At 34.3% G+C, this 19420-nt stretch overlaps 1 protein-coding gene across 1 annotated transcript in view; it reads left to right on the top strand.

The window, feature by feature from the left end:
• Positions 1-18905, top strand: part of LOC110108506 — a 37038-nt gene extending 18133 nt beyond the window's left edge. The window contains exons 2-5 of the mRNA XM_020839179.2: positions 12425-13983; positions 17604-17816; positions 17940-18066; positions 18138-18905. Of these exons, the coding sequence (XP_020694838.1) occupies positions 12425-13983; positions 17604-17816; positions 17940-18066; positions 18138-18748 (2510 nt within the window). The 3' untranslated portion in view covers positions 18749-18905. The remainder of the gene's footprint in view (positions 1-12424; positions 13984-17603; positions 17817-17939; positions 18067-18137) is intronic.
• Positions 18906-19420: the final 515 nt, after the last annotated feature.

Below are 19420 nucleotides of genomic sequence, written 5' to 3'. Positions count from 1 at the left end.
TCCACCTTGCCACTGTTATTGTATTTCCTAATTTGGGGTTGGGATTAATTGGGGTAATTTGAAATTCAAATTCACCTAAATTTGAATTCAAATTGTTTCCTAAATTAATTCTTCTATTTTAGGAAAGTATGTGATTTAAATCTATTTTGAAATTTCAAATCAAGAGAATTTAAATTAATTACTTCCTAATTCTAAATCCTAAATTAGGAAGCCTTAATTGCTCTCTTCAATCAAGCCCTGGTCCATAAATGCCGCCGGCCACCACATGAGCAAAATTGGGATTAATTTCCTATTTGCATGTTAAGTTTATTTAGAAATAATTCAAAGTATTGCTGTGACCGAATTTTCCCATATCCTTATTCTACTTATTTCTTTCCTAATCCATTCCCTAGATTTGGAAAGAATTTCCCTCCCTCTCTTCTCTGTTTACCGCCCAGCACCCGCCCCCTCTCATACCCGAACCCACCTTCTCTCCCTGGATCCTGCTTCCCCTGTGAGAAGACTGGGAATCCGTTACCTGCTACTGGCCGAAGTTCCCAAGGAGTCATCTTGGCTCATTCCTACTATTTCTCTTAACCTACCTACAGGAATCTGAAACCAATTTCAGATTTCAGCTTTGGTCCCCTCCCTTCTCCACAAGGCAAGAGAAGCTTCTTTCTTTCAAGATTTCCGAGTACGTCTTCAAGGAGAAGGAGATTGACTATACTTGAAGAGGACGTGGATGGCATCTTGTGCTTTCTAACGGACACCATCAACGTGCATGTCGAAGGCCGTGAGTGGAAAATCTCCACATCTTTTTGGCAAAGGTTTCTTTTCTCACCTGTATCTTATTTCTCTGAAATCTAAATTCTCGTTGGCTTGATTGTAATCGCAAAGACTCATCCAAGTGCTCCTGCTAAGCCTAGTAAGTCGTAGGTTTTTGAGTGTACTTTCTATGCATCCTAATTCTCGTTGTTAGATTAGAGATTAATTTGAAGCCTACTATTTTGTGTTGTTTGATTTTCTTACTTACTTTGAAAGCTTCAAACTCAGAGCATGTAATTTCGCCTAAACAAAGTATCTCCTTATTTGTTTTGAACATTCGTTGAGAATTGCTAGTAATTTTATTCTAAGATTATTTTAATCTAAGAGTTGTGCAACGACTAAATGAATCCATAAGCATCTCATCCAAGTAGTCCTGCATCAAAATGTTCTTGATGAATGCAAATTAGAACATGTGGAATGTTTATAGTAGAAAAAAAGTATTTTTAATTTTATTGTGTGATTCTATACAAAGTGTGAAAGTATATATAGATTTCTCCAAAAGACTTGCCATGAAAATTAATCAAATGATTTTTAAAAGAAGAAAAAAGTTCTTAAGAGGGATTGACGAGTAGACGAGGAAAATGAGACATGATTTGCAATTTAAGTGTCATAAGTGGATCAATTCAAATATTAGAACTCTTAATTCGTGTGCTCAAGTGCTTAAGAATCTCTACCAAGATTGTTTGACTTAGGGGTCCCACTATTATTTTACACCCCCCTCAAATTGAATGTTATAAATGTCAAGATGATTCATCAAACTTATCTTCTAATTCAAAGTTCTACTAAAGATGGGTTTGATTGACAAAATTCTCTCTCATTAAAAGTGAAATTTTGAAGTAAATAAATTTTTAGTGGTAAGATGATGACACTTACACCATTTTTGACTAGGAATACCCTAGAACCAAGTTTACCTATATGTTGTTTGGAGGAATTTTTGAGATATAGTTTTTAATGGGGAAGAATTAGATAGTGTATGGAACTTTTGAATCCAACCAATCTTGAGGGTATCTTATTGATTAGGTTTGTCATAGTGAGGTTTTCTCTCCCCAATATTTTTTTAGCATTTGATTCTAGAAGTGAAGAGCCTTAGTGACTTCCAAAAGATGGTGATTTTTTTAGTATTTTGTTGGGGAGTGTAATGATAGGAGGATTAATGGATGATACTTTCTTGTAAAAATTTGGTAATTTGTGATGAAAATAATCACTAAGATTATCAGTCTAAAATTCTCTAATGTTAACAGAGAATTATTGTTGTATTTTCGCAATAAAAATGATGAGAATAATGTCGACGACAAGTTTTTATCTTATATGATATACTTATGTTATCCTGGTGCTATCTTTAATTAAAGTGATAAATCTTATTGCTCTAGAATTTGGGGGATTTTAGAAGATCCTCAAAATTTACAGTGAATAATTATATAAGAAGTAGAATATTTAAAATCACTTTTAGGAAAAACAATATGATGATGCTTGATAATTTTATAAATCTCACTACAAAAAATTCAATATTATTATTTACATTCAAGAAATGGTAATGAAACATACATTTTGGGGTTTTAAAAGAGATATGGCCTAGCCTCTAAGGATATTTCAAAATAGTTTTTGTATCGAGGGTAGAAATGAAGAAATATGATAAGTTTTTCCATGTTCTAGAAAATATAGCTTATTCTTTTCTCTAGCTTACTCAGTTTTCCCTATAACGAGGCTCTGAAATGCATAGTGATAAGTAAAAAATATTACCTTGCAATTATAGTCTTTAGTAATTTTATGGATTGACGGAAGATTTACTGTAAGATGAGGTATATGTAGTACTTTAAAGAGGGTAAATATGGAGGAAATTTAAACATTCTCTTGACCTTTAGCAGTTGTTAGAGAACCATTGACCATTTTTATTTTTTCTATTAATAGGGAAAATTTTTTGTGTTTGAAAAGGTTGACAATATTAGTCATGTGGTTTGTGGCTTTTAAATTTGGATACAAGTGCGAGGGAAATTATTTAATCCATTAAAAATAAAGAGTAGAAGTTATACTATTTTGAGCTTAGAGAGTATGATCTAAATGATTTTTCCTAGGACAGTTGCTAACTTTGTCAATTTCTTATGGATTGAGCTCGTCTTATTTCACAAGATAGGCCTACCTTTTCTGACAACCATTATTTTTACCATCTTGGGACTTTTTTTTTTTGAAGTTTTTAGCATTTTTTATGTCATTTCTTTTTTGCTATAGTTAACCTGGAAAAGAATATATAACAATTAGTCCCTTACATTGAGATTTGGTGGTTGTCATGATAAATTTTTTTGAGGTTGGAGTGTTGAGCATCACCATCCTTCTTCCTTTTATGCCTCGTATGAGAGAAAACAATCTCATTTAGTGATGGTAGACTATCTTTGCTTAAGATTTGGATACAAATTTGGTTGATTTCATTATTAAATTTTACAGGAAGCTCAAACACTCTTTTTAATTCTACAAATTACTCAAGAATTATTGCGTTATTGTAGATGTCATCTTAGAATATTGATAATAATCCAATTTAAGCTATTAAACTTTTATTGCATTAAAGTACTTAATAATAAAAAAGGTGACATTGGTTGGTTATTGTCATCTTGTAGATGAGGATAGCATTTTTGACTTAGTATATTTTCTTGATGGCATCCCAAGTGTCTTTTGCAGTAAAGCGGGACATAAATGATCCTCTAATTGTAGGCATCACGTTATTTCACAACTACATTGTGATCATGGAATCTACTTCATCTTATATTACAAACTTTGGGTTCTTCAATTTTGGAGGAGGACCTAGTTTCCATTTTTTCAGAAGGGTTTGCATAAATTGGTACTATTTTAGATAGTTTTTCTTATTCAAGCGATATGAGGCTTATAGTCCTTAGAGTTCTCCCTTAGTTTGACTTTCAGCATTCATGATGTTTAACTACTTAGAAGAGAAGCCAGAGATGTCTAACATAATGAAGAGAATAAAGAATCCCGACAACAAGTAAAGAGAGCAAATATTGAAAAAAGGAAATCTTAACCTTGCTCTAATTCGATGTGAAAAACTAGAAAAATAGGAAAAAATTATTTTTAAATTTTTTTAATTCTATATAAAGTTTGGAAGTATATATTAACTTTTTCAAAAGTTTTATAGTGAAAATAAATTAAAGCTATTTATAAAAAAATAAAACCCTCAAGTGGGACTTGCAAAGAGGGAGAGAAGGAGCACGTATTACAATCTAAGAGAGATAAAGGGATCAACCAAATGGTTAGAACTTTTTATCCGTATGCTTAAGGATTCTTACCAAAATCGGATGACTTGTCGGTCCCAAAATCAATCAACAAAGCATATTAACTTTCAATGTATTCATATAATAAATATTTCGAACAACAGCTTTAGCATATTAACCAATGCTTATTTCAACCATGAGTGGCACAAGTGAATAAAGAATGTGGAAATCAAGTGCTAATGAAAATGCAGTATCATCAATGAATGATGTGAAATATATTAACTGGATTAAGAGGAATACAAAGCAAACCATCAACTTCTTTTTTTAGGGTGCATACTGTGGAGTTTATCAAATCTAGCAATGCAGACCTAGTATCAGATTAATGTTAGGCTGTATATCACTTAGAGAGGGTAATCTATTAGTAAGCTCATTAGGGGATGCATCAATAAACTCAATTTGAAGATCTAAGACCACAATAAGTATATCAATCTTAGAAAGTGGAACATCTTCCTTAGAAAAGGAAGATTCATAAAAAATTCTTTTTTAAAATTATTTTAGTTTAATGTTTTTAGTGGAATCCCTATGATCAAAACTAGATGTAGAGAAGGAAGGGTCACAAACTTGGTGTCTAAAATAGATGGGGACGAAGAGGGATTAACAGGGGAGTCAACACAATGAATTGGTGTTTTCATTTTCATTAGGATTGGAAATAGTTTAGACTTGTTGGCTTGATGGGAAATAATTTGATGTTATTTTCTTTATTGAGAAAATGACCAAAATAGTCCCCAATTTTTTTGAGGGACCTGGTCCCTCAATTTCTTAAAAAGGGTCTTTTTGGTCGTAACATCAAATTTTGGTATTACTGGTGTTAAATAAAGGGGCATTTTGGTTATTTTTTAATTAAATTATTTATTAAATATAATTTTTAAGTAATATTAATTTTTGACATAAGTATTCCCATGACAGTAGTAGATAATATTCATGTTATAATGGAACGGTCTGCCTTGAAGAATTCATGCTTTATCTATGAGGAAAACATCACACCATATATGATTCTTATATCTAATAGGGGCCCACTATATTGTTGTCATAGACAAATGCGTGTTATTAATCCATCTAACATGGAATGGCCTTGGATGGTGCTTAGGTTTTGTTTTGTTCTTGTTAGTGCATGGTGGATGTGCCATTCATTAAACTGCCACCTTCACTAATTTATATAACATCTTATCTTATTACAGGTGGTATACCTATGAAAAATACTGATATGTCTCTAGTCTTTGAAAATGGATGGGGGAACAAAGACATCTCATGACATCGAAATGTGATTGTGACCATTCATTAAAAAATAGTGTATCATCCTATCTTCCCTGAGTCATGAGATTAACTAGGTTCAAACTGTTCCAAGAATAGAATTTATGACTTACATTGGTTTTACATGTGGACTATCTTATGGCATTTGAAAATGTAATGTCCTTCGTGTTCCTAGGAGAAGTTGGTATGTTCGGCAGATGTAGACATACGGAGGAGGGTCCATTGATTGGCCTAACAGAAGCTTAGAAATGGCAGGATCCTTGTATTTGGAATTGGGAATTAGTTCTATTTTCACTTAAAAGTTCATGGTGAAAAATGTCTCAAAATTTTACGGATCTATATGCACCGGCTCATTCCTTATTTTCTTTATAAGGTGAATCACAAAGTTGTTAGCTACTTGTTAATCGTAATTAATGTAGTCTGTCCTAGCCAACAAATCTTCAAATATGTTTTAGTATTCAATTACATGAATTGTTTCTTATCTTAGAGTTAACAATTGACTCTACAGTTTTCTATATTGATGCCTAAGGCATTACTTATATCTTATTATTATATTATTATTATTATTATTATTATTATTATTATTATTATTATTATTATTAAGGCATTACTCATATCTTAATATTTCTTCTATTTCTATTTAGGTTTGTGCATTTTTCCTTTTTCTTTGCTCTTTGACAAGCAAGTTATTCTAATATATTTTAATATATCATCTTAATTTCATTTTAGCAAAATGAATTCGTTGATATTCTTTTATATTATACCAGCTAAAAAATTATCCATTTGAGCCAGTGAATCTGAAGATATGTTTGGATCATTAATCTATCAAAATAAGGAGCTTCAGTTTTTATTTTGCTATTGGGTTCATCTAAAGCCTTAAGTTCATTTATAAGTTAGTGTCTTTGCAGTATTTTATTAAAGTTTTCGTCCCTATGATGAGCATTGCAATCAGGTTGATTGTTTTCAGCAAGTTTTGCTTGATTCCTGACAGTCAAGAGTTGCAATTGGATCATAATAGCTTCCAACATGTATTGAAAATGTTTAAATTTCTCTTCTGTTCTTGTTCTTAAATTTCCAAGTAGAGTTTGGAAATTTTTTACAGTTATATATAAATCCTGAAATTAATCTAATGAAATTGACTTTGGGGAATGATTTCAAAAACAAATACAGTGCAATGCTTTTCCTTTTAAGATATGCTTATGCAGAAAGCATGAAAAAAATTGCTGTTAAATATTTATTAGACAGTTAACTTCCATAAACATTGATGTGCATCTATATACTAGTAAATCAAAACCATACAACAAGAAATATAAAATTTAATGTTTTAGATCACAATCAACAGTTGTAAATGATAATTTAGAAGTGTATCTGATCCTCACAAATATGGGACTCTTAATATTAGTTGTGGGGTTGCTTTAGATTTATTGGCTTTATGTGGCGCTTAAAATTTTTGGAGGTCATGCAAATAGTTCATAGAATTGCCAAATGACTAGTCAAAATATTAGATTTCTATGCAAGGATAATCTACTATTACAAAGGAATTTGAAAGCGGATAGGAATGCGGATTTTACCGACAAGTGGAGGTTAGACTACTTCTAGATGCCTTGATTGTTAAAGTTGTTTCTCTCTTTATTATGCCTTGTGAACTTATTGAATGTCTTGGTCAAGCACATCATTGTAGCCTTAACTCTGATACTGATATAATGGATGGTGGTTAAAGGTTCTTGATGGTAAAAGGTATTACTATTGCTTGTGGGCGGAGTATGGTGATATGGAATGACTTTTGGTTAGTGTGTCTATGATTTGGATTAGATCTTGTGGGGTTATGGAGGAGGCTGGGAGGTGATGATGGAAGGAAATAAATTTTGTGGGGTTGTGGAGGGTGAACAGCTTGGCTATAGTCTTTTCTGAGGTTGGGTGACGGGTTGAGGTGGTGTGCTTTATTCAAGTTAGGAGGGAGGCATGTAGAGTTTTATGGAAGAGTTGAGATAGCTTAGGTTTCAGGGAAGGGAGCCAAACCCGAGAGGGAACTTGTATGGTTTAGTATGAAAGGCTTTGATCGATAGCTACAGGGATGTGGGGATACTTTGAGGATTGTGGAGGAACTATAAATAGTGGTTAGGGTTAGGTATATAATTGAAACTTGGAGGTAAAAGGAAAAAGAGGAATAAATACCAAAGTGGATAAGTTGAAACTCACCAAAGTCTCAAAGTTGAATTGACCACCAAGCTTCTCAAGGGTTTTCTCACAAGCAAAATGTAATGCCAGAAAATTTAGGTAAGAATCAAATTAATTACAATTTTATTTATGTTAAGAAAACAATTGTTTTTGTGGTAATAAATATTGGATTAAATCAATTAAATAATTTCTTAATTTCAAGAGATGCTCTCTTTGGTTGAAATCAGTTATTGTGGGCCCTCTTTATCTCTATCTACATCTTCCCAAATCCCTTCTCGAGAGAATTTCACGCATACCAAAAGTCTTCTCACGGAACGATAGAAGAACCGCCATCAGGAAGCCTGAAGGAGTCGACATAGTGCAGGAAACACTGTGCATTTGTTCGGAGATAGTTACTGTAGCCAGGATCGCAGAAATTTGTTATAAGCTATTTCAATACTGTGCTGCTATCCTGAAGAGAGCAATTCGGTAAGAATTTGAGTAGAAAGGCTTGTTGAAGCATTCGACCAAGAGTCCTGTAGCATATTTCTATGGAATACTTAGAGTAGACTTCGGCTGAGTGCAGAATTTGTTTCTTTGGTTGGCACAGTGCTTGAGACCACTGTAACAGTTCAGGAACTATTTGAAAATCAGCACAGTGACTTTGGAATATAAAACTTACATAAATCTTGAAGTAAATGCCCGACATTGGATTCTATAGGGGAGAGGAGGAAGGGGAGAGAGCAGTTCATCATAATGATGATTCAAATGAAGAATCCCTTAGTGATGACAGTGCTGATGACTTATGAGTTCTTATGTAATATGTCATTGCTATTTATTTTTGGAAATTGGAATTATATGTTAATGAAAAGAATACTGGGATTTGGGAAAGATAGAAATTTGAGTTGAACTATATTTCATGTTATCTTATTATTGGGATATTTTGATTTCACTTCATATCTTAAGCTTTTTTATGTTTTAAATTATTCACTCATTAATATATAAAAAAGTTATTATTTTATGTTTTCGCAATCTTTTGATTTTGAGGCTTACGCCTCGCCTCACGAATGAAAAACGCCTCAATACCCGAATACACAATTTTAAACATTGTATTTATGCAGAAAGAAAGTTTTAAGATAGTTTATCAAAGGAGAAGATTACTTGGTGTAGAATTAGGAGAGGGCATTCAGCAAGAAGGTAAGTAAAGCAAAGATTAATGTTTAAATAAACTTATATGTTATTTTTCATTTGTTTTGATTTAGAATGTTTTCTTCACACCTTTAAATATGACATGATGTTTATATCTTTGTCATAATATAATTCCAAGTCAATGTTTTGTAAGGTCATTGGAAAGTTTTCTAAGGTGATCTTTCTTGAAAAACTTATGTATATTAGCCTTACACAAGATGTATCATGAATGATAATGAAGACTGATATGATATGAATTATGAAAGAATGTTGAATACTAAATTAATGTAAAGTTGGGCTATGAATAATGTATACCTTATCATTGTAGTTGGGACAAAATGGTTCCCATATCAGAACTACATGATAAGTGGGGCAAAAGGACCCAAAAGAATTATGAAATCTGCATAGCAGGTGGGGCAAAAGGGACCTCTATGTAATTCAATGGCGATAATGCCAAGTTTACCTGGGCTCCATTGAATAATGTTATGAAAATATAGCAAAATATTTCACATAAAATTTATATTCAAAAAAGATTCAAAAGATAGCAAAGCATGATATTGATCAAGACTTGTAATGTTTCAATAATAATTTTCAATGTTGTAATTATTCATGTTATACTATTTTAATTGCTAATTAATCCTGCATTACTTGCTGAGCCTCAGAGCCCACCAGAACTTTCTTTTGGCTGTTGTTACAGGAAAGGGAAAAGAGAAGATTGATGCATGCTAATTTATGCAAGTGTTTCTTCTTTTCATGTTAGGTTACTTTTTGTTAGTAAGTTTAATTTTCAAGTTATGAAAGCAAATTAGACATGTATTACTTTGAAATTATTTGGTTTCCCTTAGTGGCTCTGTAGTAGGTTTTTGATGAAACTTGGGAATTGGTACATGCTTCCTTTATTGTATTAGATGAAGTTTGTATGATCTTTTATATGAAGTCTTAATGTAATGAAATCATAATGAGATGTTTAGTGATAGAAATGTATGTTTATTCTTGTTACACTCTACCTTACTGTTAAGGGGTATTGTGGGGTGTTACACAAAATCAATTCAATATTTTATTCATTAATTCTTAAGAATGTTCTTATATAGAATTATGTAGAGGAATAAGAAATAAAAATACATCAATAATCATTGGGGTGTTTGGCTACAAGGAAATTAGAAAAGGGAGGGGAGTTATTCATCAATTGCAATCTTCATGGACTTCTTTGGAGTGGCTGACTAAAGGTTACTGAAGTGAGATTTGAATGTAATATGATCACATGTTGCACGTGAAATGAACCGACCAAGCCTATTTGGAAGGACTGGTCTTGCATTTGAAGCATATGTTGGAAATCAAGTCAATATTCATATCATTAGGAGTTTTTTTTTTTGGGTAAGTTAGCTACTTTGTGTAGGAGATTCATTAGGATTTTTCATATCACTTTATCACTCATTTGCAATTTACTTAATAAATACAAGTTCCAACAGTTTTAACTGCCACCTCAAACTTCTCAAGATATGGGATAGTTACTAACCCATGCTCATATATCTAAATTTATCTTTTGTAAAGTCATAGAGGTGGCTTGTAATGCAACCGCTATCTGCATAGAAGTGTTGAGTTTGGATGGTTATATAGTAATTTTCATTACTGAGGACTTGAGTTAGGCTAAATAATAGTCAAATTATAATTGCAAGTTCTATGATATTGGGCAAATAATTTGATATTATTAGTATTATTTATCCAGGACGTTTGTTATGTTTTATGACCACCTAGTCATACAACACCTAAATTTTTAGAGGAAATTTGGCCTTTAACCTTCTAAGTGGATACAATTCTTTTAGGAGTATTTTTTTTTTTTTTTTCGTTAAACACAACGTGGGGTGTTGATCATGAGACTACTTATGCTCTTAATTCGAAACTAGCCACATTGGAAATATTATGGGTATTAGGGTCGTTGGTTTTTTCATTGGGTTTCAGATGATTATCTTATCCGGCATATTGTGACATCTATTTTATTTTTATTTGTAATCAACCCACTTGGAAGACATTTCTTTTTGGATGATTGTTTTTGTAAAGAACTCATTTATGTATTCTTGATTTTTTCTTTGCAAAATTTCCTTTTTTTTACGTAGTTGCATGCAGAGGTTATTGCAATTCATTTTGATAGAGGTAAGATTGTTGTTCTGGTAGAGGATAGTTATATTTGGCCTAATCTTAAACAAGATCTGCATGTGTAATAACTGTGTTTCGTACTTGTTAGTTAAACAACACAATATAGGTTGTACACTGATACACTTCTTGAGGGATCAAGAAGGGAAAACACCTTTTGAATAGGTGCAAACTCCACGAGCGAAGAGAGGAGGAGAAAACAAAGTTTCTATTGCATGAAACTTAATACAACATGATACATGGTATATATAGACTTTTAGAAGCCTAAAGACCCAACCCAATCCTTACATTGGCATGGACCGGTTGGTCTAACACTAAAACAATAAGTATACATATTTGTTTAATAAATATAGCTGAACCGGTGGCAGCTATGTGGACCGGCTGCTTGTGTTTGAGTCGTTTGGACCGGTTGTGATTATATTTTCGGTTGCACCTGTTGTGGGAGATGTAAGATTGCTGTTTATACATATTTCCTTGTTCTTTTTGCCTCTTCGCTGATTTACTTTCATTGTACTGTGCTGTCTTTTGCTTATTCTTCCCGATCTTTGATCCAATTGATTTGATCCAATTGATGCCTTGTTCTTATACTGTTTATGTATCTAGTTGAATGAGTTGTTTCTTAACCTACACTCCTTTGCCTTCTATCACTTGTAGTGTTAAAAATATTAACATCAATTTTTTCCATGCCCTACCTGGCCTACCAAATGCAATAAAAGGATTGCTTTTGTGGTTGATACATTTTTTCAAGATGGTATAATTATGGAGCAATCCATTTGTAACATCAAAATCTTGCATGTTTAATACAAAGTACTTCTATTTGTAACCCAAATCTTGAACTGTCTAATAAAATTACCAACTAGGTTTCATCAGCACCTCTTCATTTAGAGAAGAAGTTTTGAAAGCAACTCAATATTTAAACCTAGAAAATTTTGGATGATTTGTTTGTGGTCATCATTGTTGGAGGATGTCAAATATAACGTTGTTTAGTGAAAAGACGTGCCTTTGGTTGATGATTCTTGGGTGCCTTCGGATAAGCTATGGCGATTATATCTGGACATTTTGGACGTTTTATTCATGGCAATTGAATTCTTCCTATTCATGGAAATCAAGTTTATAGCCGTTGGGAAAGTAAATTTGTTGTGTTGGATCCCCAGCTTATGTTGGAGAGTGGAATTGTTATAGGGATTTTTTTTTCTCCAGGTCTTTTATATATTCTGAACTTAAGATTTGCCTGTTTGTGGCGTCTAGGAGAGTATCAGATGTTCTCTAATTTCAGTTGGATGGATCATACGATTATTCTTAAAGAAAATATAAATACATTTCAAAATACATCACATTTTAATTATACTTTGTTATTTTTTTCATTGCATCTGCAGCTCAAATCCTAGACCATTGATACATTCTGCATCTTTTTTCCCATTACGTTTCTATCAAATTTGTTTGCCTTTAAGCCAAATTTGTTATGCAGTCTGTGAGGAATGCCTGTGTGTGTTGCTCTTCTGATATAGCAGTTTGAGCATTGAATTTCTCTTTCATTCAACAATAGGCGTCAGTGTAATCTGAAAGTACATCTTTTTGCTGCTTTTGTTATCTTGCAGGAGGTATTGTTGATAGCCTCAGTGCCTATGAAGATTCTTTTGGTTCTTGGCATGGAGCTCATAATGAGTCCTCATCAAATCTAGGTCATGTTGGATCAGAATGGCTAGATGAAAGTCATCAACAAATATATGTGGATAAGAGCAGGGTGCCTAATGGTGGCTCTTTTGCTGCAAAGTTAGACGCTACTGTGTGGCCCAATGAAGGATCATCTTATTTCTACTCTCCAGAAACCACTTCGGTAGTAAAGGAATGTGATACTTTCATTCCGAGCTCCTATGATAGATATATTTCAGAACTTGACTCCTGTTCAAGAGATCCTGTAGTGCATTATCCAGCTCAAACATCTTTAGGGCAAGGATATGCTCCATCAAATGAGAGGGATGAATCTGTGTCAAGTTATATTTTAGAAAATGGAAACTCTACAATTAAGCATGCAAACCTGCACAGAAAGAATGATGATCATTCAGATTATGTAATCGGTATGCAGAGTGAGGCTAACACCTATGAAAACGCTGAAGTTAATGAGGGTCTTGGAAAGATGGGCATTTCTGGCGATGCAATGCAGAGAAACCGAAGAACTCCAGAAACTTCATTACTAATAAAAGGTTTTCCATCAGGGAATATCTCAGCTCTAGGACAGTCCATTGATTGTTCAAAGGATGTAAAATTTGGATTCAAAGTTGCTAAATTGAGCTGCTGCAATGCTTCTAACTCTGAAAGAGGTGCTTTTATACCTGATGGTTCCATGCAAGCTTCTCAAGAAATGCCTGATCATCTAAATGTTGCTGTGGATTCTCCATGCTGGAAAGGTGCTTCTGTGTCTCGTCAGTATCCTTTTAGTTCTGATGAAGTCTTACAGCCTCTTGTCATTAGTGTAGCCACTGGTAGTAATGATTTGGTTCTAGATCAGGGGTCTTTAAGGTTTCAGTCTGATATAGAACAAGATGGTACTTTTGCTTGCAATGAGAATGGGAAGGATATAGATATGTCCCCAGTTACTGACTTGTCTGGTTTAGATCTAAAGTTTCAAGATTGTTCTGAAAGAGAATCAAATACTGCCGAAGTGGAGAATGCAAAGGAAATTGAACAGCTTGATATACATGCAGAACGTATTGGTGTGTTAAATGAGCAGGTAAGCATTCCACGAGGTATCGGTGATCATGTGAAACAAATAAGTCAAAAAGAAAATATTATTTGTAAAGCCAGCACAAATGCTATTGAGACCATACCAGCAGTCCAAAACACTGATTTTACTGTTAATCACATATCTACTTCTCCAAATTGCTCCTCTAGTTCAAGCACGAATGCTAGTAATAATGAAACGAATTTGCCTTCACTTAATGCTAGTTTTTCTGCTGAAAGGCCAGTTTCATTAGACGCCCCTACTAAATGTTTATCTCAAGGGCAAGATGCCGGAGTTCTTGTTAAAGCAATGCTTAGTTTATCAGAAGTTCTATTGTGCCATTATTGCAATGATGACAAGGTGTTGGAGGAATGTGATCTTAAGCCTGTGCAGCAAATTATTGACAACCTTGAAGCTGTTCGGCAAAACAAAAAGGTTAGTCCTGCCAATCAATTCTCTTTGAAGATCATGAACTATCTCTGGTTGATTTATTAGAATTATTAAGTCCTGCCAATCAATTCTCTGGTTAATTATCAGAGGATTTCGCATGATTGATTTATAATTTTGAGGAAGTGGTAGTTTTAGTATTGTTTTTTAACAGAGATAGTTTAGGCGATAGAAAAATAGTTATGCTTGACGTTTGGTTATTGTGATTAGGGTTTAGGAGGTGGATTTGATGTTTTGTTTTGCAAGTGAATTGCAAACTAATATAGGATGAGTGTAAACTAATGTAATATAAGTGCAAAAGTATGATGATTATACTTACAAATTTTTAATTTACCTATGAGTGAATGATGATAATACGTTATTATAGGGATCTCCTTTAGAAATCCTTCTCTGTGAGTGGTGGTGAATTTGCTGTGTTACTACTTTTTGCACTTAGAATTCATAAAATTCTAACAATTCTAATTCGTCACAAGTAAATGTGCTAATGGAAACTAAAAATGTAACAAGTAGCATTCAAAACCTAAATAGCAAATCAAGTAGTCCAAGCCAAAGGCAACACCACACCAGCATGAATTTTGGTGAATGGATTTATGATAAAACTTAATTTGTCAGTATAGAACTTGCATGTGCAATTACTTATGAAGTACTATATCAACAACATGTCAATATACTTTATAAACAACAAAGTTACTAATCAATGTTACCTATGCTAATCTAGAAATGAATTGGTGGTAAAATAGCAGTATTTGCTATTTAGGCACAGCAAGAAACTCAACGTTATATTGTACAAAATATTTAACTGCAATAATTTGGATTCCAAGCAATTTATAAATAAATAAATAATTAAACTGTAAGAAATAAAATCTTGGCTATAGAGAATTTGGGACATCAAAATATTTTTGTGGTTTGGGCACCCACTTGACTTATATCCATGCTCAATTTATCTATGACTTACACCACTATCTGGTTACTACTGCAATCTAACTTTTTTCATGGAGTGGAGATAACTTGGCAATGACTTTCTCATGCTTGGAGATGTTTGAACAACTCTTAAAATTACTCAAGAAAAAAATTTTGTTTTGAAGAGTTTAGAGAGGAGAGATTTTGATTTTTTAGAAAAGTTACATTAGCCTGTTATGGATTCAAATTTACGCTATTTTGAGTTGAACAATTATTCACAAAATGTTCTAAAATTTGGTTTCTAAAGTGTTTAAAAATAGAATTGTTTGATTTTAGAGAATATCCATTACTGATCATTGGCATAGCTTCCCAAGTAGCTTTCTTCGCATGATAATAACTTAATAAAATCGTTTTTGGTGGAATTCGCATTACTTTTCTTTTATCGCACTTTTTCCTGGTTGATGTGATGTGAAACCAACATGCGCAGGAGCTCATTTAAGAAATTTTAAGAATAGTTGACAATGAATTACCAATTAATAACTTATCGAAATAACAAGCAAGTTCATCAAAGAATCTTAGTTTTCAACTTGCTTAGGCGAGGAAGTACATGTAGATTAGCCAAAACTCCTAGGTAACCAAAGATAGTAGTAATACCAAAAGCTATTAATCAACAATCCGCAACTTAATAAAGAGAATTTTCACCTTGGGGATGGATCACTCAACTATACTACGCTTAGCGGAAAAAGGTCTTCATCACACCCAACGATGCCACGAGGACGGTAGCAACACCAATGGCCTTGATCCGCGGAAAGGTCGGCGGTGGCGGAGATGGCGGGGATGGATGGCCTTGGAGGATCCAATCGTAGTCTTGAAATTGGTCGTCTTTGACGTCCACGAGAATAGGCAAGATGCGATTTAGATATTCCTCAATAGTGTCGTCAAATCCAAATTCAACGTCGAAGAACTGCGAACAGGTGATGTGAATGTCGCCGTAGATGTCGTACACGAATCCGCTATCAAGCTCAGGATCCGCCATGCGTCATTTACGCGGAGAGGGGCGGCGTAGTCTTTTTTCTTCTTTGACTTCACAGATCACAAGGAGAAGCAAGATGAGGGGGCGGCGGGAGCAGGGGGAAGAGGAGCCGGCCGGTGGTTTCCAAGAGAGATCCAATGGCAATAGGTTTAATCCCAAAATCTGAAATTAATTTCAGATTTTAGTGGATTTAGAGGGAAATCCAAATTGAAATTAATTCAAATTTGAGGGGAGTTAAAGGGGAATTAATGGCAAATAATGGGGCCATTAAGAGGGGGAGGCCGGCGGGTTCTCAAGAGAGGGGGAGGGTGTTGTTTCAAAACCTGAAATTAATTTCAGGATTTGAATGAAATTTGGGGGGAATTTGATTTGATATTTGATTTAAATTGGCTTGGAATTAATGCCTTAAGTGAGCATTAAATGGAGAGAGAGAGAGAGAGAAGGGCCTAGTAAGGCCGGCGGCATGGAGAGAGGGGGAAGGGGGAGGGATCACAGGGAGAAGGTTTCCAATTGGGGAGATGACGTGGAAATAAATTTAAAAGACTCCAATTTAATTTAAATTGAAGTTGGAATTCGTCATGAAAACTTTTCTAAATTGGAAATTCAATTAGGAAAGATTTTGAAATTAGAACTTCAAATTTTAAATTGGAAACTCGCGGAAGGAGGGATTGGATGGGTGGGGAAGGTCGTCGGCAAGGTGGCCGGCTGGGGCCATGGGAGTGGCTGGCGGCGGGCTTTGTAGGGGGCGGCGGCAACAAGAGTTTTGGAAGAGATTTTCTTATGGTGGAGGGGAAGAAGATGGAAGAAAACACGAAACGAGAAGGATACAATAACTTAACCACGAGTCGCGGACTCTTCCAAACGAACTGGTGGGCCTTGGCGATTTGCTCCCTTGAGCTCTCTCTCTTCTCAAGCTCTCATGCAAGAAGAAGAAGATAACATAAAATTTCATTCCAATATTCATTAGCTATTACAAGAGAAAAGACCCATATATATAGGTCTCAAGCATACAAGAAGAAATAAAGACTAAATTGCCCTCAGGGCCCCAACATGACTCAACTCAACATAAGGGTACAATAGGAAAACATAAAAATAAAATGCATAAACAACTAGAAATATAAGCTCTGAATCGTGGCCAACGATCTGCGATGCTTCCGGCGATACACATGTTTGAACCTTGGATCGATGTCCTCATCATGATGTCTCTTAAATTTAAAAGGGATTGATGCGGTTGATAATAACTTAATAAAAACTTGGCGTCTATAGCATGACGACCTGTTTTCTGTCTGTTTATTTGGTTCTTATGTGCATATTTTTTCATGCATGAAAATTTTCTTTTCTCAAGGAGGATATACATGATTTTGAGGGCTCTGGCATGGACCATTTTTCATTATATTTCTAGTATTTTCTTTTGTGTAACCACGCCAGCTGCAGCTGCTGCAGTAGTTCTCATAGATATTCTGATGAATGTGATCTCTATAGCATTTTGTCATGCTTTGTTTCCATGTTCTTATTGGTTTCTCTTCTTATAGATGGGCTTCTCTTTATCTTGGAGACTATGGGCTATCTTGATGTTCTTATATTCTGTCTTTTTATTTTCTTTTATGCTATATTATCAGATGGACTTGTTGAATCAAGTTGTTAACCGTCATTTGAATTTTGTTTTCGTCTCCAGGGTATCACAGGGAGCTCTTCTTCTCGTGTTCCTATAGTGGAGAAGACTCAGCCTGAGTTTAAAGAAACAAATGGTGAAATGAGCAGCCATGAAGACTCGAAGGATGGTAAGGAAAACAAGAATGCTACGAGCTCAGGATTAAACAATGACAATCATGATAACGTAATGGAATCTTTCAGTACTCATTTGAAAGTATCTGATGGAATGGCCCAGGTAAGGCTTAAGAGTTTTGATAACAATTTCATGAAAGCTTCTTTCATCACTCCTAATTCTTTGGGGTGCTCTTTCCTCTCACCGGCCTCTGCAAAGTTTCTGAAAAGTGGTTTCATCGAACAGGAAGAGGATTCTAAGATTCTTCTATATAAAAATCTGTGGGTTCAAACTGAGGCGACACTTTGTTCGTTGAAGTATGATGTTGCTCTCATGAAGCTTGAACTGGAAAGCTTCAAGCATCATTTCAAAGGTTTATGTTCTCAGAATTAATTATACTTTCCATCCATCTTTCTATACATCTAAAACATTGTTCATTTGCAGCCAAATCTCAAGTCTTATCAGATGGATTGGCAGAACCCATTCTTGAAGACTTAAACTGTGCTACTTCCGTATATGTGGAGAATCCTAGTCGAAGCAACAACACACAAGTTGGAAAAAAGGAAACAAATCATAAGCAGAGCACATCAAAGGAAGATGAGATTGATACTTCAGTTTCTGCGAGATTCAGAATTCTAAAGGGCCGTGATGAAGTTGTTTTGTCTGGTCCTGAGGAAACCCAGGAACAAAATGCACTTAAATCTCATGTGGATATGGAGAAAGTTGGGGAGATGAACATGGCTGATGTGGATACCATTGAGAAGGGAGTCCTGAAATCACATTATGCGAGTAAATTTACCGTTGAGAGTCCAAAGAAGAACTTGATGGGTGAGAAGCTTCCTGCTTTAGATCATAGTAGGATGGGAAGAAGTGGGCTCTTCCTGAATAATGCAAAGTCTGCAGGAGGAGTTCAAGAATCACATCTTTCTTCTTCAGAGGGATCTATAATCCAATCTTATAACCCTAAAAGCCATGGGAAATGGTTGTTTTCCAGTGGCAGCGGAAGCCCCTCTTCTGAATGGGAGCATGTGCTCAAGGATGAATTCATATGGTAGAACTTTACCTTTAGAACCCTGAATTGTCAGAATTGGTTTTCGCCTTCATTCTGTGGTAAACTTTAAATATTTCCTTTTGTAAATAATTAAACTGATCTAATGGTCTCCGTCTATATATATATTATCTGCTGAAACTGAAAAATTGATTGTTCTCTCAGTTGATGTGCTGCTCCTATGGGGCCTTTGGTTTATCCATAATTAGTTCATTAGAGGTTCTCAAACCTTATTAAAAGAGCTCTACACAATACACCAAAAACATAAACATGCACTAAAACAACTGTACTTATGTGTGTACGACCAATAAATTTAGGATTCGGTTGGGACGACTTTCTTATTGCTTTTTAAAGCAGTTTTATAGTACAAAAATTAAAATTTTTTAACTAGAAAGTTGCTTTAAGAAATAGTAAGAAAATCGTCCCAAACGAAATCTTATTGTATAACTGAAAAAATGAAAGAACTTGAAGAATAATGTTATACATAGGTGTGTTTATCCATGTACATGTTATGGGAGAGTGTAGATTGTGTGAGCATTTTATTTCTCATTTTCTTGTGTTGAAGTGTGTGAGATAGAGGGGTAATATTGAGAGTGTTAATAGAGGGACCATATATGATCATATTGAGATTTCTAATAGCCTCTTATCAATTTTATTGGTTCTGTCCCTCTAATATCTA

The sequence above is a fragment of the Dendrobium catenatum genome, unplaced genomic scaffold, assembly GCF_001605985.2.
Source record: "Dendrobium catenatum unplaced genomic scaffold, ASM160598v2 fragScaff_scaffold_325, whole genome shotgun sequence".
Lineage (NCBI taxonomy): Eukaryota > Viridiplantae > Streptophyta > Magnoliopsida > Asparagales > Orchidaceae > Dendrobium > Dendrobium catenatum.
Note: the sequence above shows the minus strand (reverse complement) of the source record. Positions and strands in the feature narration are given on the sequence as shown.